At 40.9% G+C, this 26343-nt stretch overlaps 2 protein-coding genes across 4 annotated transcripts; both read right to left on the bottom strand.

The window, feature by feature from the left end:
- Positions 1-610: 610 nt before the first annotated feature.
- Positions 611-19427, bottom strand: LOC105563722 (solute carrier family 2, facilitated glucose transporter member 1-like). Of its 3 annotated transcripts, XM_012015575.1 has the most exons (8): positions 19100-19427; positions 16917-16947; positions 16531-16590; positions 16042-16065; positions 4467-4565; positions 3801-4365; positions 3232-3632; positions 611-3139 (listed from the first exon to the last, which is right to left on the bottom strand). In XM_012015575.1, exons 2-8 carry the CDS (start codon positions 16935-16937, stop codon positions 2792-2794), a joined length of 1518 nt encoding a protein of 505 aa, XP_011870965.1. In that variant the 5' UTR covers positions 16938-16947; positions 19100-19427; the 3' UTR covers positions 611-2791. The 3 variants fall into 3 exon arrangements, with proteins under 3 accessions (XP_011870965.1, XP_011870967.1, XP_011870966.1); XM_012015577.1 differs by lacking the exons at positions 16042-16065; positions 16531-16590; positions 16917-16947; positions 19100-19427 and adding an exon at positions 12389-12707; XM_012015576.1 differs by lacking the exons at positions 16042-16065; positions 16531-16590; positions 16917-16947; positions 19100-19427 and adding an exon at positions 5359-7152.
- A 1180-nt stretch (positions 19428-20607) lies between these two features.
- On the bottom strand, positions 20608-25761 carry LOC105563723. Its single transcript, XM_012015578.1, has 3 exons — positions 24387-25761; positions 23510-23698; positions 20608-21085 (listed from the first exon to the last, which is right to left on the bottom strand). The coding sequence occupies exons 1-3, from the start codon at positions 24528-24530 to the stop codon at positions 21044-21046; spliced, it is 375 nt and encodes a 124-aa protein (XP_011870968.1). The 5' UTR covers positions 24531-25761; the 3' UTR covers positions 20608-21043.
- Positions 25762-26343: the final 582 nt, after the last annotated feature.

Raw genomic sequence — 26343 nt, 5'->3', positions numbered from 1 at the left:
CTTGCCGGCGCTCGATGCCATCAGCGTTAAGCTCTCCTCGTCCCGCATCGGAGTAACCGCATTGTGTGCCGAGGAAACAACTGCATACCGGTAAGTGATAAAGGGACGATCGATCAATTTGAATCCAGGATCTATATCGTGCACGACGCGCCATCCGACGGGATTCTCGTCGATATTTATCGGACGTCTTCGGTACGTTTGAAACGTAAAATCTGTGCCGCGTGTAAACTATTCTGCCAAGATACATCCTGCGTCGTTTCCAAGACGGATAAATTCAGCATCTTTCGCGAGAAGGATCAAACGGTAACGGTTTGGACAATTAGGCGTTGTCGACGTCACTACCATAGGCCATTTTTGACGATTGTTTGCTACATGTATCAGAGCGTACACTGGGCGTCATCAACGCTTTTCCGCCTGAAAATTATAGCCGTCAGGTTCAATATGCAGGGTGCTTGTTTCAAATGATCCACGCAAATATCTCCCAAAATATGAGAGAGACACGGAAAAACGTGTCTTTAATATTTTTGGGAGATATTTGCGTGGATCATTTAAAATGTACCAATCAGTCGCCAAAAGTCGCCTTGTGTACAAGCTAATATAGAAATACATGTTTCATCCTTGATGTTCCTCTTTATTTCGATGATATATGTATATATCGACATCAAGTGTTATAAAACTGTAATCTTGAAGACATCTCGTAACATTTAATAACACATTTTGTAGGCGGACATGTCGACGGAGATACTGAATTATCATAATTACAGCAAATAACTCTTGGCGTACAAACGATACGGATTACAGAGTTTAACGCCGCCCCTTTTGATTAGCAAGAGTTTGTAGATTTATTTATAAAAGAATCGCCTAAACCTAAGAGCTAACTGCGTTGCAAAAACTTATACGATAATTAGCAATCAAGTAACTAAAAAGATATATGAAAACTCTTGTATTATTTACAGTTTCGCGACAAATTGATGGGTCCGCGATTGACATACTTTGAATATACATGGCACATAACATACGTGATATGGATAACATACCGAATCGCACTTATAATAAATCTGAAATTCTGATCGATTCAATTTTCTCTCAAATGACACATTCCAAGTAGAAAATCAATGATTTATTTTACGTGTCGAGTAAACTTAGATGCTTTCTGCTTTCTAGAGTAAATCCGTTTAATACTAACGTGATTATTAGAGGGGCTCGATCATGAATCTTTTTCTCTAGCGTAGACGCGTGAAAGGTGAAAAATCTCGTTAACGAATTTAACATTTGCCAATGAAAATGTTCACTTTTCACGAGTTCATGCTTGAGGATAACATTCATGATTGAGTTTCTGATGAGTATTTCTCGAGAGGCGCAGACACAGGACAAATAAAACCTTGTATCCACCTGTGCTTTTAACGAGATAACAACCAGCGTAAGTTCCTGAGTTACATTTAGTATATCGTATGTTTTCTTTTACGTTTATGTATACACAAATTAAAAGTAATCTAAATAATTAAAAAAAAAACGTTGATATATGCTTAAACATTAACCAAACCTACATGTATACATAAATATAATTATCTCCTACGCTATGCACAATACTAGTCTTTACATATATTTCTGTATTTACAATTATCCTAACAGCACTCTTCCCGTTCTCGTTCGAATAAAACTTACATCTCGGTTTACGTATAATAAAATATTCTTAAAATTTCTATTATAAATTATCTCATAAAAAGGCAATTGATACGCTCTTCACTCTCATCGATCTAATCGCTTCTATTTTGTTTTCGACGACTATTTTTTTAAATTTCTTTAGACAGTAACGCGACGCGATTATTTGACAGTGGGAACGCTAGTTTTTCCTGACACTGTCATAAAACCGTTATACTATAAAAAATTGCATTCGATTAATGATTTCTTTAAAAGATAGTATACAACTTTACGTGATGCCGTGTAAAAGATTTGTTTAGCGACCTGTCGATGTAAAACGAATCGGAGGTTCCGTGATAAAAATAAAATCGGCCGGCGTGTAAGATTCTTCCAACGTTCTATTCCGGCTACAGGTCTTTTCGTGACTAGAACTGTAATCATTCGTACAGGTAATGGCGTACGTTATTGTTCCTGAAACAAGGAACAAATTATTGTTTGAAAAGACTGTGAAAGAATCGTGTGTCTTAAACGGTTTCGTGCCATTTCAGTTCTTCTTTCTTGCGACGACTTTTTCTTTGCTGGTTGCAACGTAGGAACTAAAACTAAAGCCAACGGCACACGGTACCATTTTTCCTACTGAACTCTTATCCTTATTGGCTCTTATAAGAAATCCAGTAGGAAAAATAGTATCGTGTACCGTTGGCTTTAGTTTACAATTTGGCTTTAGTTCACAACTTAAACCCCAGGGCGAAATGTTCGCGCTCGCGCGATTCGACTTGGAACCAAGTTTCCGAGTTACAGAAATTGAGAATAAAACGCTAAAAAATTAAATTATTATACAAGAAAAAGTTAAGATTTCCGGATTGGCACGATTGCGGGTTATGACTACTGTACCGAATACATTGTAGCACACATCGCGATTACAGACAAATATTCACCGAGTATCCTATCGATGAACTTTGGATACCGCGTAGAGGCAGAATATTGGAAGCGCGTTGATAGATTATAGAATAGTGTGCCACTTTCGCCAAACCGTTGAATTCTCCTCGACACAGGCAGAGAAAGAGGATAGAGAGCGAAACGCACTCATCGGTCGTACGTGTGTTGACTTTGTTTTCGAAAAATATTTTACCCATTTTGACTATAATCCTCACTGATACGATATTTGCCTGAACATGCTACTGATCTCCTCCATGGTCTTGTTCTTCGTCTCCGGCACTTTCTTGTATATGAAGATCGTGAAGAACAACTGCAGCACCGCAAAGATGATGAACACGTAAGCGCCTAGCGCCTCCTGCAGCGGCAGGAAGCCGATGCTGACGATGAAATTCGCGGTCCAGTTGACGGCGATGGCGATGGAGGTAGCGGGTGGTCGGGCGGATTGATTGAACAACTCTGACACCAGGAACCACGGAATACTTCCTGGTCCGGTGGCGAACAGGACGACGAACATGATGACAAGCACGATCGAGAGATACGCTGCTGCTCGCGACGTTTCCTACAGTGTGCAGATAAAAAATTGGATCACAATCTCTGCGTCTTTCGGGAGTTATCGTATACCTCGACTAGCTAAAGGACAGGAATACTTACAGCGAATACGAGACAAATGGCGAGTAGAACAGTATCCACAAACATACCGCCGAATCCGATCAAGAGTAACGTTTTTCTGCCTGCCTTCTCTACCAACACCAAAGAGACGAGGGTCATCAAGACATTCATCGCGCCGACTCCCATCGTGGCGTTTTGGGCGGCATGCGCGTCAAGCTGCGCCATCCTGAAGATCTTAGTTGAGAAAAACATGACGGCATTTATGCCCGACAGCTGCTGGGCGAACATAATCATGATCGAGATGAACAGAGGAATGCGAAGCGCTGCATTTACAAACAGCTCGCGTACAGTGACCTTCGGCAGCAGTTTCACCGATTCGTACTCTGCTCGCATCTCTTCCATCTCGTCGTGAACTTCGATTGTGCCGCGCAACCAGGACAGCGCTATTGAGGAGAAAGGCAAGTTTTGTGAGCAAAGAAGCCTATTTTATCATGTATAAAACGACGGAATTTTGCAAGAAAAGGTACTCGCGTTTCGCAAATTTATTCTCAAATGTTTCATTCGAGATAAATTTCTGTTAAAGTATTTTTGTTATCCGTCTACTTTCCTACCTCTTTGCGCGTCCATATCTTTGCCGCGGCTAAGCAACAGGTACTTGGGACTTTCGGGACAGAGAGGCAGCGTGCATATCTGGAAGAACGCCGGTACGATCGTTAGGCACAACAGCAACGGCCATTGCTCGGCGGTACCGAGGATTTGCTCCAGGCCGAGGATCTGCGACACCAGAATCGAGATGGTGATGACCAGCTGGTAGACCGTGCCCACGGCGCCGCGCAGATGCACGGGAGAGATCTCGGCCAGATACATGGGCGCTAAACCGGCGTTCAGCCCGGAGTTTATACCGATCAGGAATCTGCCGACGATTATCATCTCGTAGCTCTTCGCCGCCTTGGCGCTGCCCTCGAAGATCACGGTCAGTAGGACCAGGACGTTGTTCATCAGCAGACCGCCCTTTCTGCCGAAGCGATCCGCCACCCAACCCACCAGAGAACCACCTATCATTCCACCGACGCAGAATATCGATACCGCCAAAGACCAGATTAACGTCACCTCCGTCTTTTCCGTTGGAACACCCGTGCGGTTCGTCTTCAAGTCTTTGATCCAGTCCTCGATAAGCTAACAAACGTTACAACATGTATTTACTACTTTGCATCATTTTCCACTCGTCATTTACTGCTTTTTCGTTCCTGTGTAAGACGTTTTAAGAATATCCATACCTGTTGAGGTGCATTAACCACACCGGTGTTGTATCCATGTTGAAACGACGAGCCGAGAGCGGCCGCCGCGATAGCAAACGCAAGCCGACCATTGAGACCCTAAGGCAGAAATCGACATGGAAAATCTTATTTTAAAGTTATTACAGAAAGAATGTCGTATCACAAATACATTATTCGTCTGATATTAGAAGGGGAAATTTGTTGGAAAAGACACAATTTTAATTCATTTTAAGATATAAAAATTTGAAGAAACACATTTTCGAAAAATTCTCACAAGGAATATTCCTTCAACATTTTCAAAACTGCGTCCTTATTCCTTTTTGAGATGCAAATATCGATAAGATACATGGTATATTAATGAAGCGATGAATATGCAGCGCGCAAGTATAATGTAATAAATAAATATTACCCGGTATTCAGAATCAAATAGGAAGAATCGAACATTTATTCTACAAGTAGCGAACCACGAAATGCTCGCAGGAAATATCTCGTCAGTATAAATTTCGTATCTTTATTTTATTAATTTTTACTTTGCTATTTATACGAGGAAGAAGAAACGTTTCCCTAATAAGGCGAGTTATTCAATTTCGTAGGAATCTAGTTCTTCTATCAGTTCAATCTGATATCTCGTCCAACACACATCTCTCGACACTCTTCAACCAAAGAGTGTAATCATTTTTTTACTAATCTCACTAACACAACGATATGAGATCGTTAACAATTGTGTGAACAGATTACTTGAAAAGGGGTACAGATCTGTGACCGAAACGTCGTTTTTTTAAAATAAAAACATTGATCAATGTAGGTCGTTTTAAAAAACTACATATCATTGAATCCAGTTCTTTTCGATCCTCTTTTCCTTTGCTACTTTTTCAGAGAGTCGGATGCGTACCGCTCTTCTCAGGTACGGCATCTCGAGGTCGGCCGATTTAATCGTCATCTCCAAGTCTTTCCGCGCACAAATACGCACTTATTGTTAGATCACGTTCCAATGTTCTACTTTCACCGATTGACCCGTGCGCGATAGAATGGCTTGTGTTGTGTCGAATCGTTTGCCTCGCGGTTCGTCTCAACGTTCTCCAGTGTCTCGGAACACGTGCTGAAGACTGGTGGATCGGTATCTTCACTGACCATTATTATACTTGGACACCGGACACACGCACGCACGCACGCACACGCGCGCCGGGCACACGTATCATTCCACCCGGAAGATACATGAATACCACGTGCGTGCGTATGTGTTGGTGTTATTTAACACAGCGCTACATCGCTCCATTTTTTTTTGTTAGATTTGCATAGTGCCAACATGTATATATGCACGCGCACACGCATGTCACTTTCATAGAGATACTGTATTATCGTTACACGCGGGAGCTTGTGTGCCGTGCAATGGCGTAAGTCGCTTGTATTTTATTAAAACGAATTTATCTCTACACACTTGGTATGTACTAGCAAAAAGGAAGACCAATAAATCGATAATGACTAAAATAAATAATTGAAATAACTTCCACGGCAATCGTGTGGAAGATGTAAAAAAAAATGCATGGGTCTTACCGCAGAAATCACAAGTGAAGCGCATCATTATTCTATTGTTCCAAGAGCATGCGTTTACATATTTATATACAGCATTTGCATATTTATCGATGCATTTTTTATGTTGCGAGTCTTCTTTGACGTTGGTGGTCCGTCAGCCGAGTGCACTTCGCACGCGGATATACGATAACAATGCTATGTACTGTGCACCGAGACTGTCGTTCATCGAAAGAAATTTCTCTTCCATCAAGATCGTGCATCGGACTTTAAACTTATTCTTACGAAATAGCGACCATTTGCGATTTATTTGCTGGCTTCAGTCGCGCTTCGCATTTTAGTTTTCTGTATCTTTCGAAGCTCTACAAGAACATATTCCTTATTCTATTGCAAATATGGGAAGAGAGCAGCAAAGTAAACAGATCTATTAGAACGTTTAGGCAGTAATCTTCCGCTTTACGATTTCAGTTTAGATTTTTATCTGCTTGAAATAATTCAATTCTTAAAATCGTGATGCGAGCAACTTCAGATCTTGCAATAAGCCAGAGATAGATGAAAGTCGCAATGTTATTATACTCGCAGTAATTGTTGTATTTTGGCAGATTAATCATTTTTAGCGTTGTACTAATACACTAGAGGAAATTTTCGCATCTTTCGTTTATGCACCGGTGCAAATGAGATATTCAAAGTTTGCTCAACGCAGCAGAGTGCTAAGTTTTATGATGCATCGATCATTTATCGCGCATCACGCAAGTTTTTCCACGCAAATAAAAACAAGTATAAGTAACATTTCTTCGATGAAAAGTTATTGAACCGCGCAAAAAATACACCTCATATTTTTGTTCTTTCTTGTACTGATTCGCAATTACCGTCGTAAGCAACAAAGTCCACACGTTGCATTAATCACAACGGAGAACGATACAATATCACGACACGGCTTTGCAAATAGGAACGACTTCTTAAAAATGCAAAAAAAAAGCGTTACGTCAAAGGCACTTATCAGTAATTTGCGAGTTTAAATCTAGACAGTATAATTTAACATCTATTAACACGAATGGAAGAGTATGAAATTCTCGGTTAAGAGAAAACACAGAAAAAGCAATATGTGATCGCGTGTTAAAGCTCACTATACTTACAGCAGGGTTGGGAAAGTTACTTTATAAAAGTAACTAGTTACAGTTACAGTTTTTTCGCTAACAATGTAACTAGTTACAGTTACAAGTTACCAATTCTGAAAAGTAACGCGTTACAGTTACTCGAAAAGTAACGAATCGTTACTTTGCAGTTACTCCCTTGCAATAAAAATAAAAATATCGAATCTGCATTTGAATTGTAAAGCGGCGATAAAGGCGTTTATGCGCAAATGCGAAGGCCTAATGTGATCTGTGGAGGTTGAAAAAATATATAAAGTACCTAACTCTTAATGTAACTATTAAATTAGTTATCGAAAAAATGTAACTGAGTTAAGTTACAGTTACAGATGTAGAGAAAGTAACGAAGTTAAGTTAGAGTTACCAAAAAGAAGTAACTGTAACTTCGTTACAAGTAACGAGTTACTTCCCAACCCTGACTTACAGTACAAGTGATAATTAATTAATACGATTCGATAGAGATTGGCAACGAAATATCAAATCTCCGAAATATAAATTGTCTTTAAAATCTGATCGAGTATAAATAGAAAGAGAATTCTATCTTAATATGTGTCATCTATAAAATGGATAAGTAGAAACGGGAAATAAAAATATTCCACCCTTGATTAAACATTAAACTGAATTCACAAGTTAGGAATCGATACTTTCAGATAATATTCTCGATCATAACTCATCTGATTTCAGCAAAGATGACAAGCAACAGTATGCCACATATAACACTCGCAGTTACCGCTCGAAATAAAAAAAAAAGCGCAATCAGGTAGAAAGTATAAATAGCGAGCACACCCTGTGATGCAAATTCCGCTACTTTTGCAACACGATGTACCCCTCTCCGACCACATCGTGCTGCAAAAGTAGCGGAATTTGCATCACTGAGCACACCTATTTTTTCACGGCGATATCTATTTCACTACCCAGTGCATATCGCGAACTTGATACAGGGGCACGACCGAAGAGATTACCAATGCTAAAGCGATTCGCCGAGTAAATTTATACTGACGTAAAAAGTTGTTAAATATTTAACAGTTGCAGCAGATTTATGGATATTTAATTTCTACACAATTACATTTATATCAGACATAGACATACGTACATTTGCAAAAGTATGCGAATGAATAAAATAATTTCTGTGAAACGAAACATGGAAATAGAGAAGCGGAACAGCGAGCGATCGAAGAAGTATCGATCTACACAGAAAATCTCATCGAGATAAGGTGTCAGCTGATAATAAAGTATCATTCCTCATTTAATTCCGGCTATAATAGACTGTTAACATGGCCGCAGCTATAAACGTGGGTTACCACCATGCTTCAAAGGGCTAATGTCAAAAAATTAGTAAAATGATGTCCGCACGTATGCGGATTCGCGTAGGAGTGTCGACCCTAGGCGTAATCAATATTCAATTGGATGCGCATTATTGCAAAGTTGAATGATATTGATCCCACACGGGTTAGCGGATAAAGCGATTTAGTTTTTTAGATCACGGTCGGCCGATGTAGGCATGAAACCTTGAGACAAAACCTGATTCCACGTTTCTACGTAATCTTTTATTATCAACTTTCCCCCGTAATTTTTCATGCCACAATTCCAATTTATCTCAAGGTTTAAAAGGGCTGTTATCTCACGAAAATAAAATCCCGCTAATGTTTCTTAATTCCATATTTCTTGAATAGTGAATGTGCGTATTACGCGGATTCTATTCTCTTTACTACTGCAAAATTCATAAGAAACCTGTCGGGACGATAAAATTTCTGCAGGAAAATAGCTGAGTCAAAAGAAAAGTGACAGGAATTCGTTCAATGAAATTGACTTCCTAATCCATCAAAGTAGGAAATTAGCTTCCAAATTGAATCTTCTTTCCTGCCTCCCTATTCCCAATATAGCTAGACAGATAGCTGGATGTAGAATTCGAGTGTAAAAATTTATCTGCTTCATCTTTTCTGTCAATTAGAATACGTTTTCTAGAGGGAAGGAACTCGAAACTTAAATTGCAGAGCTGCGATTTACGATTTCAAAGACGTTGCAAGATAAATTCCTTTCGATACATCTCGCATCGTGTACAGGAATAAAAGAACTTCTCATTTAGGCGAAGATGTTCATTTGATCATGGATCGGAAGCTACGCCTATGATCCTAGAAGCCGTTGCAACGAGTGGCCGGTTACGCGTAGGCATAGTAAGCGTGTACGACGGCCGGTATCACATACAATCGCGTAAGAGGATATTTCGTCGTTCCTCTACGTAGCAAAGGCTCCAGTTCACCGTGACGTATCTTGCGTCACAAAGAACGAGTTTCGTCTGGGTGTGTGTGTATGTTCGTGTACGGCTCGCAAGGAAACCCTATCGTAGTTGCATTGGTCGTGACGAAGGCGTGTCGCGGCTGGATTGGTGTAGCCGACGGTCGAGCCTCCCGAGAGAGCGACGGCAGCTCGACGACGAACAAGCTAAAAATAGGCCGAGTTCTCGCGCGAGCGTGTCGTCGACGTATGCTGTTTTCGAGACGCCGTTGTCCTGGTTACCTCGCCAAGTCGCTAATTTCGACAGGCCACGAGCCCGTCTGCGAAAAGAATACGCGCCCCCGTACAAGGTCCGCGATTGCTCTTGCCTCTTGGATGTGGAGTATCTGGTTCCTTTTATCCCCTTATTCCTCTTTCCGTTCCTCTCTCGGTTCAGCTTTCCGTTCTTTCTTAACGATCAGGTGCTCGATTCTTGAATTCATTCGAAAGAGAAACACATGCGAAAATTCTGCTCTTGCAGAAAAGCCGCAAGTTGACTGGCTATTCGCATGGCTCTTCTCTTTCGAATGAATTCAAGAATTGAACCCCAGGCTATATCTTGCGGGAGAAGCTTGATTAAAATAGAAGGACTTCGCATTATTCTTTTGCCGTCACGCAATAGAAAGTACTTTGACCCAATGGCCCTCCTCCTGAGAAAATATCGGCAGCTGGATAAACGTCCTACGAATGAAGGTTTCGGTGTGTGGGGTACAGTCGTCTCGCATTGTCATTGAAACGAGACGAGATATGTCGTGAATGAAGTTTCACTGCTCGCGGTATTGAAAAGTCAAAATGTAAGATATACCAATTTGAAGTTGAAATTGTCCTTTTAATCTAATTTTTGCTGTTCTTAAACTAAAAGTGGCGTAAAATCTTTGCAGATTTGCGGAAGGGGCGATTTTGTAGCACACCTGTTATTAATATAAACATGTCTTATGCAATCGCAAAACGATCGATATGACACGTAGATAGGACTTAATAGCGATGACTATTGCGCATTCATGATAATCGTGTGTGAAACTGTTTCTTGAAGTTTTACGAAAATGACGATGCAGCTAATCATTTCAAGTATGTTAACCATTGAGGCGTTACGAGGTGTTGCGAACACCTTAAAACGTAATATGTCGCGTGTTTCAGGCAGACAAAAGACTCAATTGACGCATGTGTCATCCTGTACTGCATGAATAACAACTCTTAAACCGATCTTCTTCTTTCGTTCAAGGACTTTTCATTAAAAGTCCATATGCGACACTAGCGTATCGCTTTATATGGAGCCGTGAAAATGGAGCCTGATGATAATAACGGGTTTCAACGGGAGCTTTTGAGTAACTCTCGTTACTCATACATTGTATTCAAGAAGCACTAACGAGGCACTTCCTCCGTTTTCGATGATTATCGAATCGCAGCCAATCGCTGCGTAACGCGAAGCTGGCTTTGCAGCACGTTACATTCACAGATCACAAGTTTTCGATATACCGAGTCTGTTTAACTTCTTTATTTGGAACAAAATATTCTGTGATTTTTGAAATTGTGATCAACGCATGGATTTATCAATTTCTTGACAATATTTTTGCAGTTTAACACAATTTTATTTCACGGCACGAAGACTTCGTTACTCAAAGTTTGGTTGGAATTCAAACGATTGCATCGAAGAAATCGAAAAGCAAGCACAAAATTTTAAATAAAATTAGAGATTTGTATAACGAAGTGAGAAATTATCTTTCTTTGGATCACTCAATTTTCTTTCAGCCACGCTTGTCGACTTTACTTATTCTAGAATGTAAACTCTTAATCGTAAATATTTATATAGACGTGTTTGTGTTCAGTTAAGTATCGCACGCTTCGTGTTATTACTTTGTTTTGAAAGGAAGCAGTTCTTGAATACGATCTAGGTAACCGTAACTGTTGCTACCATTATTACAGGAAAGACCGCTATTATGAGATAGGTTCTCAATATGATATAACGGAGTTTCTGCTAAACTAATAGGTATCATATCTGTTGGTTCCATCATGAATTTATTGCCCTTGGAGTGAAAGCTGTTTGGGGGAAAATTTATTGTTGGATCGTGTAATCGTTGCGATAAAAGATTTGCGATTGAATTTGGACGTTGGAAACCTGCTATCTCATATTAGAATCCCATCTCATAATAGAGGACTTTCCTTTATATGTTTTTATTCGACATATAGAAAATGTGTGAAAAGTGAAAGAGATTTAACAACTAGAATTTTGTAACTGTTACGAGCGTAGAGTTCAGCGAACCAAACGAATCGATTGCTGCACTCCATTTGACTCCAATATACAATGTCCAAACTTATCGAATATTCTTTCAGTCGCGATGTGGAATGTTAACGTCGTCTGGAATATCTCTTATTCCTCTTAAACGGTATTTTTGGACACAACTGTTTAAGCCACGAATAATTTTACATAGCATCTCTTCTTTGGTGTAAAGTGGTTGTAAAATTTTAATGGAGTTCGACAGAAGTTATGATCGTTAAGTTTTAAAATATACCGAGTCGACCTTTTCACAAACTTTTATTTTAGTTCTCTCGAATAGAAAGTACGTGTTCTTATTCCGGTTTCGCTGCATATCCACTCCAGAATTAATCTTTAGAGAAATCTTGACAACAGCTAAAGATTCGCGCAAATACGTGATCCCTCGTTCACTTTGCATCAACTGTTCATTAACAAACACTAACATACTAATAGCTTTTAAATATTTATCGATCAAGGGAAACAGGCCTCTCGTGAATCGAGTATTCAGAGCGAGTAAGAGAACAAGATCGTATTCTTCTTCTCTCAATTTTAATTAAAATTTAGTTCAACAAAATTTTAATTCCAAAAGCCGTACTAAAAAATTCGACTCCACAAATTAGCCTGTTATTAAAGTCTCTATATTTATATTCTGAATATGCCGTTTATATTTGAGCATAAAAAACCACATGTCTTCTCTCATTCGAGAATTTTACCTTGAGCTCCATATCGTTTGAAGCAAATAATCCGCGACACTTGGTACACTTGTCTTGTTTCTCTTTTGGTCTTCTTTTTCTTTGGTCTCTCGTTCTATTTTCTTAAAAATCGTATGTTTCTCTTCAGGATGCGGTCACTCTTTCTCTTTCACGATATAATTTCTCCTCGAAAATGTCCGCGACAATTCCGAAAATTTGCTCGAGAAAAATCCCAAGACGACGAACGAGACTTCCGCGCTACGATCGCGAGCGCGTACAACTGCCGCCGATATTCGAGTGATGGTATAGCCGAAGCCGATTTTCAAAAGACCCCGCTCTCTTCCTTTATGTCCCCCTTCCTCCTGGACCGATACAACGACAGAGCGAATGGGCGATCCCGGGACTGGATTCCGTTCGCGTGAACCTTTCACCGTCCCACACACCCCCTTTGCGCGACGAAGGGGGACTGCCCCACTAAAAAAAAAAATAAATAAATAGCGGATCACCGAGCAGTTCAAAGCACGAAAGGCGCGGCGCTCGACAGTGACACTCGACCCGCGAGTTTCTAGTAAAATATATATAATTGTGAAATTAATAATAGTTTAACGTTTGCAATATTAATTTCAAGGAATATCTAAGAGTTAGACGAGTAATTTTGCGGCTCGCGACAGCTCTCTTTGATTTTACGTCGAGGAAAACGCGCGTGGAAACCGCGAGTATCGCGATCCAACTGCGCGGTTGATTCGAGCTATCGAACACGGAGTGATTCCAGTCACACTCGTATTACGGAAAAAAAACCTGGAGCATTCCGCGATGCGAGGCAGGAATTGATACAAATACCGCGTGATGACAGACGCACATTTATTATTAGCGAAAACACCGATTGCAACAACTTCGTGTCACGTTGCACGGAACTCTTCTGGACTACGATCGATCACGTGAATGTGTATATCGCTGACAATACAGGAGGGCATTATTTATCAAATTAATTGAGAAATCAAATTTTCTCTCTCGCGATTCTTCTCAAAAATAATCTTCAAAGTATCCCCGAAAGTATTGTTCGGTCATTCTCTTGCCCACGTATGTTAAAATAATGCACCTTAAGTATTCTCAAAACTCGTGGAGCCTACAGTGTTTTCTAAAAATCTCCCAACTTCCATAGAATATTTTTAGTTTCACATTGTAATGTTTACGGTTTTACGGATCCTAAGTAAACGTTACACGCGCACTTTGTTGCCTCGGAAGAAAGAACTGGAAATACACGTGGCACTTGAGGCATCTCTTAGTCTTTGCACTTTGACGCGATCCTCTCCGCGTTTCTTACGAGAATGCGCTTCTGACGGTCCGTACCGGAGCACATACGATACCGGACGCGGTCCGTTAGTGATGACCGGTTAAATCATGTCAGTATGTGTCAATCTTACAATTAAGTCGCATTGAAGCGAACTACTTCTGCGACTTCGCGCGTATATTCCAGTGAATTTGCATCTTTGAGGCCCGTCTTGCCTCCGACACGGTACACTTGTTCCGTAACACGGTTATTCGAAAGCAACAACTGATGTGAATAAATATGACAATCGTTTTGAAACGTTACTTCCATACGTCTCACAATCTATCAAATACCATTAATGTTATAAGCTTGTAAATCGCACTGCCACATTTTCGCATAGGGTAAAGAGAGACAATTTGAGTCAAAGATTGAGAACAAGTGTCCATAGGCGAACGACCCCATTTTATTCACAATCGATTTTGGTCGCACAGTAGGTACTAAACGAAAGGTTCCATTCCATTCCAAACAAATGGTTGGTGTCTGCCCAGACGGCTTCATCGCTTACGTCCTGGGAATTTTTCGAGCCCGATATCTCTGGAACGTTAAATAGGTACACTCTGAGACTGACGTATCTGCAATTATCTTGAGACCTTTCGCTTGGTACCTACTTTGTGACCAAAATCGAATGCAACAAATCTTGTGTTCGCTCTTCGTCAAGACAAAAAGGAGTGTTTCAATTTTCAGAGTAGGGCGGGACTTTTTAGCTTATTGAGGCTGACTTGAAAAATTTTTAACTGATTTTTTTTAACTGACTCAAATAACTCTATAGTTTAATCGAGAAAGGTAGAGATCTTTGAAACGCTTCGAACTGACTCACGAGTAGCAGCCCAGGTAGCCAGCTGACGTAACTTGTCGTCATTTTGACGTAAAAATGACATTTCGACGTTAAAATTACGACAAGTGACATCAGCTGGCTACCTGGAAGTGTAGTAGTGTACAATATCTTATCGTTACGCATAATTGTATCGCAAATATTTATGGAAGGGCAAACACTGACCGCTTTATTATATCCTAATTCAATATAACATAAATACAGGATACCAGATGCATGCACGATGTGTGTATCCATGCGGCACAGATATGGTCGTATTATAAAAATGATATCGCGAAATGAGATTTTAAATAGTATATAGGATATATTTTTAATTTATATTAAGAGGAGAGGAGAGTAAAATTGCGATGGAGAAGAGTTTATTAAAAAAAAAAAAAACCAATCTGCCTCATCCTTTTCGCCCTATTTTAGTTAATGATTAAGAGTTGCTATAAATGTATCGATACGAATAGATTTCAGACTCAGACAGGCGTACACGATTATTCGCTATTAGAAGCAATTGTTATTAATTGTCGTAATACGTCGACCGAAGCTGACGACATGTGATCCAATTTGCATGTGAGTACCGATCGAAACGCATGTGCCTCTTGTGCTATTTCTGACAGTAGGAATCATCAAGAGTCAAGAAACCAAATAGAGCCTTCTATAAATTTCACGGCTCTCTGTTAAACCAGACTTGCCAAACAAACATGTCCGGCGTCAATTTATCATCCACGTTAAAAACGAGGGATTTCATTGTTTATGTTGCGAGCTCGACTTTTATCAGATAAAACGCATCTCGGAAAAATTTGATTTTCGCTGCTACTTGTTCAATATTGTCCATTATTATATATTAAATGGCTACAAGATAATCAATAGAAATTAATCATTGCATCAGACAATGGGAATGATATTAAAACGAAAGGGAAAATATTTAATATTAATCCATATGTCGATATTAATTCCCTACATGAAGTTTTCGATGTTATTTTTTTCAACGCCGAGAATCTTAACGCTCTTTAAAGAGAGGCTGAGTTGCCAATGTCTGGATGAAGACCTCCGTCCTTCCTTCTCCCCTCAAATAATCACCGAAATTTCAACACATTGCCACGATAGAACGTTATCTTTTGTGGACTTTGTGTCGCGTTTATCGTGGCACAGCTCGCTTTGTGTAGTCACGAATACATGGCAATTATATGGATATTATTCCCATGATTGCAATTTAGCATAGCGTCGCTAATTGTCGATACTTTATTTCAATTGTCTCTTGATTATAGTATATGCACGCGTATGTATGTCGGGATATCTGAGAACCCGCGCGCTTACACATATCCGACAATATCCCGCTAATGGAACGCGGTACATTGCGATAATTTGCGTGTCAATGACTTTGGCGAGACATCAACAACGTCGTTCCCCTGTCATTCGTCATGTTACGCGAACGCACTTTCCTTTGAGCGATGAAATTGCTTGATCGTAATTCACTTTCTCGAGACGCATCGACAACGATCCTTGGTAACAACTAGTACTTACCCAGTCCTTATCGCTCGCGGCAGTCTGCGTGCAAAAGAAAAGATACGAAGAAAAGAGTTAAGGTTAATTTCATAAGAAATTTCGTAAGCAAATGTCAAGGCGTTATCATGTTTGGACGGTTAACAAGGCGGATAAGCGCTCGTAGAATATCTCGCGTTATAATTTCGAATGATTAAGACTGCTCGTTTGGTTAATCTATGTAATCCTCGGATATGCTTATCTAAATATATTTTGCATCGAATATATAAAATAAATTGCAAATTGATAGAGATATTGTCCCATTTAATTTATATTTAAAAAAAGGATAAAATATAATCTTTGCTAATTCAACCGCGATATAACTTAATGAAACAGTAGTTATGTAAATCACAATGTGATAAATAATATTTCTTAAATATATTGAATGCCAAATTTTCTCTTCACATTGCTTACTGAACGCGAAAATGAACAATTATACTCGAGAGCTAATTGAGGAGAAAGATGGATTACCTTCAACGAAGGAGCCAGAGCCGTTGGCGTCGAAGCCTGTTCTTGAATGTCGTCACTTGACTGGAGGAAAATGTTTAATTACACCAACATGATGTACACAAACTACGGGGGCGTAGATGGTATAGAAAGCGCGAGAGTATATTTGAAAGGTTCAATGCAATATCTAATCCTTAAGAACCGGAGGCAATTAAATTTTAATTCTCTGCACACAAGTATTAATTGTTTTAAAATACTATACTTAACTGATTGTAGAAGTTTCTTATTTGTACTCTTACGATATCTTTTCATATGTAAACAAAAATAGACGTAAAATCTCTCCAAATTTCGCGTAATTTCCGGCTACGCCTCCGACGTGAGAATCGCGCGTAGATATGTATATACGATACCTTTTCCTTTTCCATGCCCATCGTATAGCAGCTTGAAAGAATAGAATACGAACAGTTGGTCAGTGAAATTATAAAAAAACCTAATCATTCGGTAAACAAACGTGACGATATCTCTCTGTGCAAATTCAGGTGAGACCCGAAAGTTCCGTAGGCAATATCGTTCCAAAAAATGAGAAAAAGTTATTTCGCGACGATAAAAAGTACTCGGAACTCGCGATAACTTCGAAAATGTCTTACAAAATGCGACATCGATCGACTAAGAACGGACCACCGTCTGCATCGCTGCGCATATGATGCAATATCAAACGAAAAAACTCGCATAAAAACGATAAATGCAAGTGTGACGCAAGCAGGTAGACGAAGATCGTGAAAAATTTATCCCAGCATTACGACAAGAAAAATCCAGCAGTAGTCAAATACTCAAAAAAAGATACGCTTTCGACATATGTATATTGATAATGTGAATAATTTATTGAAAGCACTATTATAGAGAAATTTTTACGATGAAACGAAATTTGATGAGACAAGAGTTGGATATTGTTGAAGAATTGTACAAAAGTACAATAAGTATCAATTTCCATAGAAATGCTATCTCTTGTGCTTTGCATTAAAATCATTAAGATATAGAAATCATGTATTAAAATCAACTTGAACGGGAAATTCTATTATAAAATCCCCAAAAATTCGATCTGTCGATGGGACAATATGGCACAATCACTTCTCTATTCTTCTGACATTTTTCTCCTTCGAACCATTTTATGCAAATCCGATTAGTTAGTCGAAGCCTTTATTAAGTACGATAAGATGATCGACATACGTGCGTGATGAGACTACGAAATGGTTGGCAATATGTATTACTTTTTAGAAAGGAAACATCATCATAGAAATACAATGCTATAAAGAAATAATAATGAAATGATCCATTGTTGAATGATCATAGATAAAAGAAACAATTTTTAAGAAGCAGAAATTGAATCTAATTTTTTCTTAATTTATTTCTGCGGTCAGAATTTGTTGACGGTAGACTTAAACAAAACTGGGAAAGTACACACGCCTTATATGTTTGCAATTTAATGTAAATGCTAATTAAATTCACAATTAAAATATTCGTCCCTTGAAAAGTTTGATAATTGTGACATTTCTCCGATCGCATCGATTCGATTGATCAATCAATCTTTATCTCATCCGAATTAATGCACCGTCTCAATTATGCGATTCGATCACGTATATTGGGATTAAATGTGTGCAAGAGGCTTAAATTTCATCACGACGTAATTACGCGATACCTGCCGCATTTTTCTGGAGGTAATCTCACATTTACGTTAATACTGTCAGCGTAAAAATAAAATGTGTCTCCCGCAAGAAGAATTTCATTAAGCACGCCAATTGTGTAACAGTTACGTCGTCTATTTGGCGGCGAGATAACCAAGTATATTTCTAGGTTGAAAGACACATTATAGATGTTTGAAAAATGCGTCACGCACGCTGCGTGCAGCACGATGCAATAGGAACGATATAATGGTATCACGCAACTACAATAAAGTATCGAACGAAATATCTCATGCGGAAACGAACCGTATATGCGCAGCCTGCCGCGTTTACTACTAAACTTTATCGCGTTCTTCTCCCTTAAAAAATGTTATTTACTACAATTACGCTTATCACCGACCTACCAACGTCACAAGGAAAATCCGGCTTGGACGTAAAGGTCAATCGCAAAGGTCGACAGATATGCCTCCCACCCTCTTCGTCGCGAATTCTGCACGACGATGCCAGTAATAATGTGAAACACGAGTTCCATAAATGTTAATTAAATCTTCGAGACTGAAATTGATCTAATTCCGACAAGTTGAGGCGAAAAGTTCAACCCTGGAATGTTTTTCATCGGCAGCACATGGATGAAATCGAGGAACATCTACAACGCTTCGATCGTCGAGAATTCGACTTGACGATGTTGTACGGTGCAAGGATTTCGATCCTGATAAAATGGAGCATTTGTCCTCTTTACGCTCGTGCCGATGCTCGGACATTACGGGATCGACGCAATTCGATGAACCCAGGAGGATGTCGAAAGCGCATCACGTGCGCCAAAACGTGATGCTAGTGGCCGTCGTTCGCGTTTTTCGACGATCAGCGGAGTCACGTGCGGGGTCTCGTGTGGAAATATTGAAAAACAAACTCACCACGCAGGCGACGCAGGTGAGATGCAGGAAGCGCGGACTCGTCTACTCTGAGGGCTCGATTCGATCCTCGTGTGCCTCAACCCCCCACGGACGGGGGTTGGCGCAGCCGGTGCGACCCCATCGGCTGATCGCAGGGCGCAAGCGCGTCACGTTTTTCACCCCCTCATGTGCCACCCACGTAACGGGGGAGACTCCCGCGCGGGTTGAATCGCGGTTGCATCATTCACCGCACGCTCGGATTTTCGGATCGATTGTAGGGACGATGACGTCATGAATGACGCGATTGCTGGGCATCTCGAAAATTAAACGGGGGAGGGAAATGTTCAGAAAGAAAAAATTAACTATGCAGGAAGAAGAGAGTGCCAATGTGAGCCACAAAATGAACGGAACTCGGTTCTCACAATATAGAATCAAGATTTCTCTTTAATAGCATAAACGTTTCGACCCTTCTTCGGGTCTTTCTCAGTAAAAATTACAAAAAAAATTAACGTTGCAGTTGACAACGACATAAACGTTTGGCACATATCTTTTCTTTCGTTTCCTTTCTCTCTCTCTCTCTCTTTCTCTCTCTCTCCCTCCCTACACGAGTGTTAAAATTGGCACAGCTACAGGCTGGTCAAACGATCCGCTAATGATATTTTTGAATATTTCTCCCTTCCAGCATAAAGATGTTGCTTCCGGTGTTTGCGTAATAAAAACGTGCAAACACGAATATTTCTTTTTCACTGATTGTGAGATGTGCGAATACATTTAGTACATCGAGATCGAAAATGATCGCTCTTATAATCGTGGATGGTTATCGAATAGCTGCGTTATGCGAACGGCTTATCGATTCGCTAATAAGAAATCGATGATATGAGGGATATGAACGTCAATCCCCTTCCGCCGCTGTATCTCAATAGGATAATATTGCGATTTATGACTTGGGAATATAAATAAACACGAGACGCGTTATAAATATAGTATTATTTGACGACATCGTCAGTCAAAACATCCGTGTTTAATTACGAAATAATTACGTGGGAAAAACTTTAGAAAGAAAGGAACGGAAAGAAAGGTGGTGAGCACGCACTGCGTGAGAAAATTCGCCGGTGACGTCTGCAAAGGAGGGTCGCGGAGAGTCGAGAGCTGGCGCGTTGCCTGACGCGATCGCGCGAAAATGTAACAGAACATTCATCTTATCATCCCGGATGCGGCTGGCGCGACACTCGGAGGAAAAGAAAACGTGATATGCACACCCCCGGGCCAGTCAGCAACGCGTGATTTCCTCATTGCGAGGAAATTAATTGACCGCGACGTATCCTGAGATTTGCAAGTCGTTCTGAGGAATAAGCTCGAATTGCAAAGACACATTCCAAGAAATCTTATAGAGTTAAATAGTTGAGGAAAGTCCTCTATTATGAGATAGCAGATTTTCAACACGCAAATTCAATCAAATCTAACGATGAATTTTCTACTAAACAGATTTCACTCCAAGGGCAAATTCATGGTGGAATCAACTGATGCCTATTAATTTAACAGAAACCCCGCTATCCCATATTAGGGGACTTTTCTCTAATAATACTTTCCACCCGAGGATCTTCCACTTTCTACTCTCTCTTATTTTCCACCTGATATCAGTTGGATTCAGCTGACAATTTATTATATTTATGATTCCGTGGAGATTCTGACACTCGACACGGCTGTCTCGAATAATTTCCTTATCGCGTTGAATCTGTCATTGAACGATAACGAGCGGGAACAACTGTAATTGAGACGATCGACTGATACGACAATGACGGGTTAATGCGTAATTAAAATGTTGGCGATTGTACACCCGATAAATACATAATTTATGAGACGGTTCAAGAGGAGCTTCGTTGTCAAGTCAGTCCAAATCTTAAAAATCTTTCGTATCCATTGCGCCGCCTGATTTCGAGACCGTCGAGATGTAGCTAGGTCTAACTAGGTCGATTCAATTGCTTCCCATATCCCGTCTTCTTTCCCCTGAAAATACATTCGTTTCACAGAAGCTGCGAGAAAGTGCCTCAGATGATACTTGGCTTATGCGCAGCAGTCGCGCGATCGCGCATTAACATCGTTTTCCCTGCGAGAGAGATTCGCGTTATAATTTTCTATTTTCACGACGAGCAAATATTCCGCGCAGTTGCAACCAATGTCGTCATTCGCACCGTAGCTTTCGTTGGATGAGGAGCAGTGAACTCTATTACTGAAATGTCTACTCAAATGGGAGAAGATGGACGGAGGGAATTTTCTCTGAAAATTTATCCTGAAAATCATGCAAGAACTTTGTAAGAGTTTCTTCAAATTTTACCATACTAAATTTTACTAGTAAAATTTCAAAAAACTCTCACAAAGTTCTTCAAAATGCCATGTTGTCCCACGATTACATAATTTTCAAGGTAAATTTTAAAAGAAAATTCTCTCCGTGTGGACAAAGTGAGACGAACAAATGGGTACCATTCTGCATCTCTTTCTAATTCTGACTGATCAACGATTTTATATCACTTATACAAGGCGAGATAGAAAATCGGTGACCAATCGCAACTATTAGAGAGAGATGTAGGTGGTACCCACTGGTCTAGCTGTTCATCTTCTCAACACGGCAGTAGGTACTCCAGTATAGAGTTGACTGATAAGGAGACAGAATTGATAACGTGCCATCCGCGCACATCCACCGAATCGAGCAGTAGAGAGCCGCGCGGGACCAATCGTCCATCCGTCGTCGCGTTCAATTCCAAGAAGGCGCACGTTTTGGTCCCCCGATAAATCGTCGGTGCGACACTTGGGTGCGTTTTTATGACAAGTTAAAGAAATAATCAACGTAATCGTGTCCTAGTGTAAACGCGAGGAATCGGCGGTTAAATTCACAGATTCTCCAAAAGAATTGACGTGACGGCTGGACATGGGTTTGCGCGCAGCCAATGGCAACCCCTGCTTCAATCGATACGCGTTCGCCCATGGACGTCATCATGGACACGCGATCAAAAGAAGCGTCGATTCACCTGTTGAGACCGCGGCCGCGATCCGCGGCACGTGCGGATTATTGCGCGATTATCGCGCGTACATGGATGCAGAACTATTTCTGTCACATTAAACAACAGCCAAAGAAATAAATGGCGATGGCAACCTCGCGCACGCAGCGCCCGTCACGGCCCCGTTCGTTATACTTTTTCTTTTCTATTCTTCAAACCGTACGGTTCATTTAATTAGACGCGATACGCACCGAGGGCAAATTAATCGACTGCCTAGAGAGCACCATTAAACCCGGATCAAATGTGTTTTGTTTCAGTGATGCGATACTCGAAAGAGAGGGAAAGAATGAAGGGAGACCAGATGGGTGAAAAATATGAGATAATCCTACAAAGATAAAGAGAAAAGATGTTGAACGTATGTTGGATCGTTTAACATTTTCTACGTGACGACACTTGAGGAAAATAAGTAGGCGAGGAGGGCTTTGCGGCGAGTTACGCGCCGCGTGGAATTCTTGCCAATAGTGCCCGACGTGATAATCATCTTTAGACGCCGGCCCGTATTCCGAGAAAATTCCTACGCGCAGTAATGGCCTGAAGGCTGGTTCGTGCAAGGCCGCAACTGTAAAATTATACCGGAATCGGTAAAAATGGTCGAATCACCGTTAAAAGTGAAGAGAATAGTTGACTGTAATCGGCTAAGTTTCACCGATTCCGGCACAAGATAACGGCCTTGCATAGACCAGCCTTAAGGAGCACGTACGAATTACGTAAGATTACATAAGAGAACGTTTTTATGATGATTTATACAGAATATCGTGCGGGGCCTTCGAGACCCCGCGCGAGTAATTAGAGGTAAAAGAAAAAAAACACGGGTCTGCGAGGTCCGCGAGACATGCGTACGTGCGTGAGCGCGCGGTCCGCCCACCTGGCTTCGAATAACCGCGAGATTTCGACATCGCTCTAAAAATAGGGTGTTTTCCCCCTAGTGCATGTTTCACTACATAGGTGCTCGTCTCCGTTCGCGGTTCGGCGCACCTCGAGCACGTTAGACCGTGTGTTGTCTGCCGGGCTCGCATTCGCGGCAATTGTGCTACGGCACAAGCCCGTGCAACCTTCTCGCGACATCTTTCGAGCGAGCGAATTATTTTCGAGTCCCTCCGATTGAACGATACATCAGTTCCCTTTGCTTACGCAACTCTTTATATATTATATATGATAATTTTGTGTAACACAAGTTCCTCATTACCGAGTTCTTTAATCGGAGTTTGATCTTCTTACGTCTTATGTTAAATTCGTAAGTCGTAACATTTAACTTTGACGCGTCTGTTGAACGTCAAGGAACGAATTTCATTTCGTGTGTATTCAGCTTCGTTTGAAACAACAAACATGTCGCCTGCTCGCTCGCTCGATGAACGCATCGCGACGAGAGCTTTACCTTCCTCGCTAAGAGAGGTATGGTGGTCTCCCTGGTGTATATCGGAACGTCGAGATCGCTGACGCTGCTGCTGATGCTGGGGGCACGCGAGTTGGAGCGTCCACCGAGCGGTACCGTGAGATGCGTCGGTCTCAGCGGGTGCGACTCCGCGATGTAGCCCTCGCCAAAGTCCTCGTCCTCTCGGTCCATCTGTCGGAAATGCGACTTTAAACACGAGATCCCAAAGTACAATATGTCCTTTTCCCTTCATTCAAGAATGAATGATTTTACTAGATTAATAAAAACAGACACGATAACGAAACCAATTCGGTCCATTCGCTCACACGTCCGTCTTGCACACGCGGACGTGCGCTTTTGCAGACGTACGTTACGGCGCCAACGTTTTATCGGCAAATAAATAAACCGCACGATTAAAAGCGTTTGGCGAACAACGAGCTGCAATTACATTGTCACGGGACTCCGCCGTTACTGTCAATTTTCATACTTTTCTGCGTCATATGTAAAATTAGCACGAGTAGCGTGACAACGGTGCGCTTTCCCCGTCAAGTATTTGGCCGATGATCAAGGCTAGTAACCCGATGACATACTCATCGCACACATGTGTGCTCTTCTCGTCCTACGATCATTCAGCAATCGGGCGACGAAAATTTCTTACGACTGCTAGGCCAGATTGATTCTTCCTTCGTTTCAGACGTTAATTCTCAGTACGTTATTTTTGTGCATGCATTTTCCAGAGCTTGGAAAAGAGTGAAAAAATATCGTTACATGTTTAATGTAAGTGCGATTCATATATAATTGGAATTATGTTATCGATGACGCACGGCGAAGTCGCGTAAATCACAATCTAGCCGAGAAAACATAGGAAAATTGACAGTACGTGTCCTCCGGTGATTGCACAGTCGAGCGTTCTCTCTCTCTCTCTCTTTCTTTTTCTCGAGGATCTGGCTGGACGCCGTTTAAATTCCTCGCGACGTCCTGCTAATCCCGCTAAAAATTTTATATAATGTCCTTCTTGGCGCATTGCAAAATTATCTCACAACTATATTATCCGCTTCGAGTGTGCGAAAACAGCATCCGCGACGGTAGATGTTACGTGTGTCCAACAACGAGAGGGGTTCTATGAATAAGTTGACGCTAATGAGTGCAATGAGAACGCAGTTGCAACTGTCGAATTAGAAACTTGGATCTTAATACGACGAAGGATTACCTCGACAAGTTTTTAGGTGAGGGTGCTCGAGAGCCTCGAGTTCGCGCGAATTGGACGTCTCGCGAGGAATCCTCGAACGTTCGCAGATTATCGGATGCGCGTCGCACAAAGGGAGGGGCGGTTCACGGAGAAAGAGAGAGAATCGCGACGGGGGATGCTAGTTCGATCGACGACCGGGATGCATCCGTGCAGCTAGGGGATGCTCTTGAGACTGAGCTCGAGAGGACGCGGCGACGGCCTCTGGCTAGATTTAATTTTAACGCTTCGCTTCGCGTACGCGCCTCCACCGTCAGACGAATATCCGTGTTTCATCGAGAAGAGGCAACTTCTCCCGCGCCCCCCGTTCTCTGGCGATGCCGTCAATTGATGCGCCGTGCGATACTCTTCGTGATTGGTTTCACTTGACCTCAGGATATGTATCGCGACTCCGTTCAGCCCCTGGAAAACCGCCTGCAAGCTGCGACTCAATCCAGGTCGCATTTGTCCCCCGCGACCATCGGACAAGTTTTAGTGAAGCTTACGCCGCGTTAGGAAAATGACATGCACACTGATTTATACAAGTAAACCGACCCTTAATATTAGTTTTGTTAAGATTTGAGAGACGTGTTTGAAAGCTTTTTATTTTCCTCGTTCTCGTAGGTATTATCTTGCGACATCCTTGTAATTCGATGCTGTAATGACATTACATTTCCTTACCGCGTCGTTTTTATTCAAATAAGAAATATAGCGATTTATAGACATTGTGATTACGTCAATGAAATATTTATGCCGCGGCATGTAAGCTTTAAGACTTCCGTCGCGTCTATTTCAGCATCACGTGGTTTACTTGAAAGTATAGCCAGCTAAATAATAAGCTATATCCATCTACTCAGGCACAACACGTGTGTCTAAAAAATTTCTCACAAATTCTTGAGAAAAAAAAACGGAATGTTTTAGACGTCTTCAAATTTTTTACGCGACACCGAAAGAACAATTTAAACATTGCGATTTTAAATCTCAAATTCTCGAGATTGTAATTCTTAAAAAAATTCTCGGAATTTTAGTGCAACCTCCTTACCGGGATTATGTTCTCTTGACATTTCTTCCAAGTTTTCGGAGTTAAAAATCTCGAAAATTAAAATTCTGGGACTTGTCGGAAATCTGAAAAAATTTTGGATTTTGTATAATGCAACCTCTTTACGTTATATTAGTAAAAATTAGAAAAATTAAAAGTTGAAAAGAATTTGCTGTCTAAACTAATTCGGAACACCTTATGTACCAAACAGCGTAACTATTTGCATTAGACTCAAATAAACAAACAGATGTTTACGAAATGATATATGAGATTGGCGTCGCAAAATAGCGTATATGAAATGGTGCGATGCATTATACAATAAAGTACCTACCGTTTCGTTGTCGCGTACCTCTTACCGACATAGTTTCTTCAATTTATTCGCCATCTAAACGTTTTTCGTGGGAGAAATATCTTTGTGCAACTTCTTACGTGATATGAAATAAATACTTTATGCCAATATCATATAAAACTCTACAATTATGAAGACTAAGGTGCCATCTAGAGGCGGTCTTACGAACTTTTTAAACTGGAGTATAATCGGTATCAATCGGTACAAACTCGGTGAGTAAAGCC

This window comes from Vollenhovia emeryi, unplaced genomic scaffold, assembly GCF_000949405.1.
Source record: "Vollenhovia emeryi isolate VEMERY1.0 unplaced genomic scaffold, V.emery_V1.0 DF939172.1, whole genome shotgun sequence".
NCBI classification, from domain to species: Eukaryota; Metazoa; Arthropoda; class Insecta; order Hymenoptera; family Formicidae; genus Vollenhovia; species Vollenhovia emeryi.
This window is presented reverse-complemented; position numbering and strand designations above follow the sequence as displayed.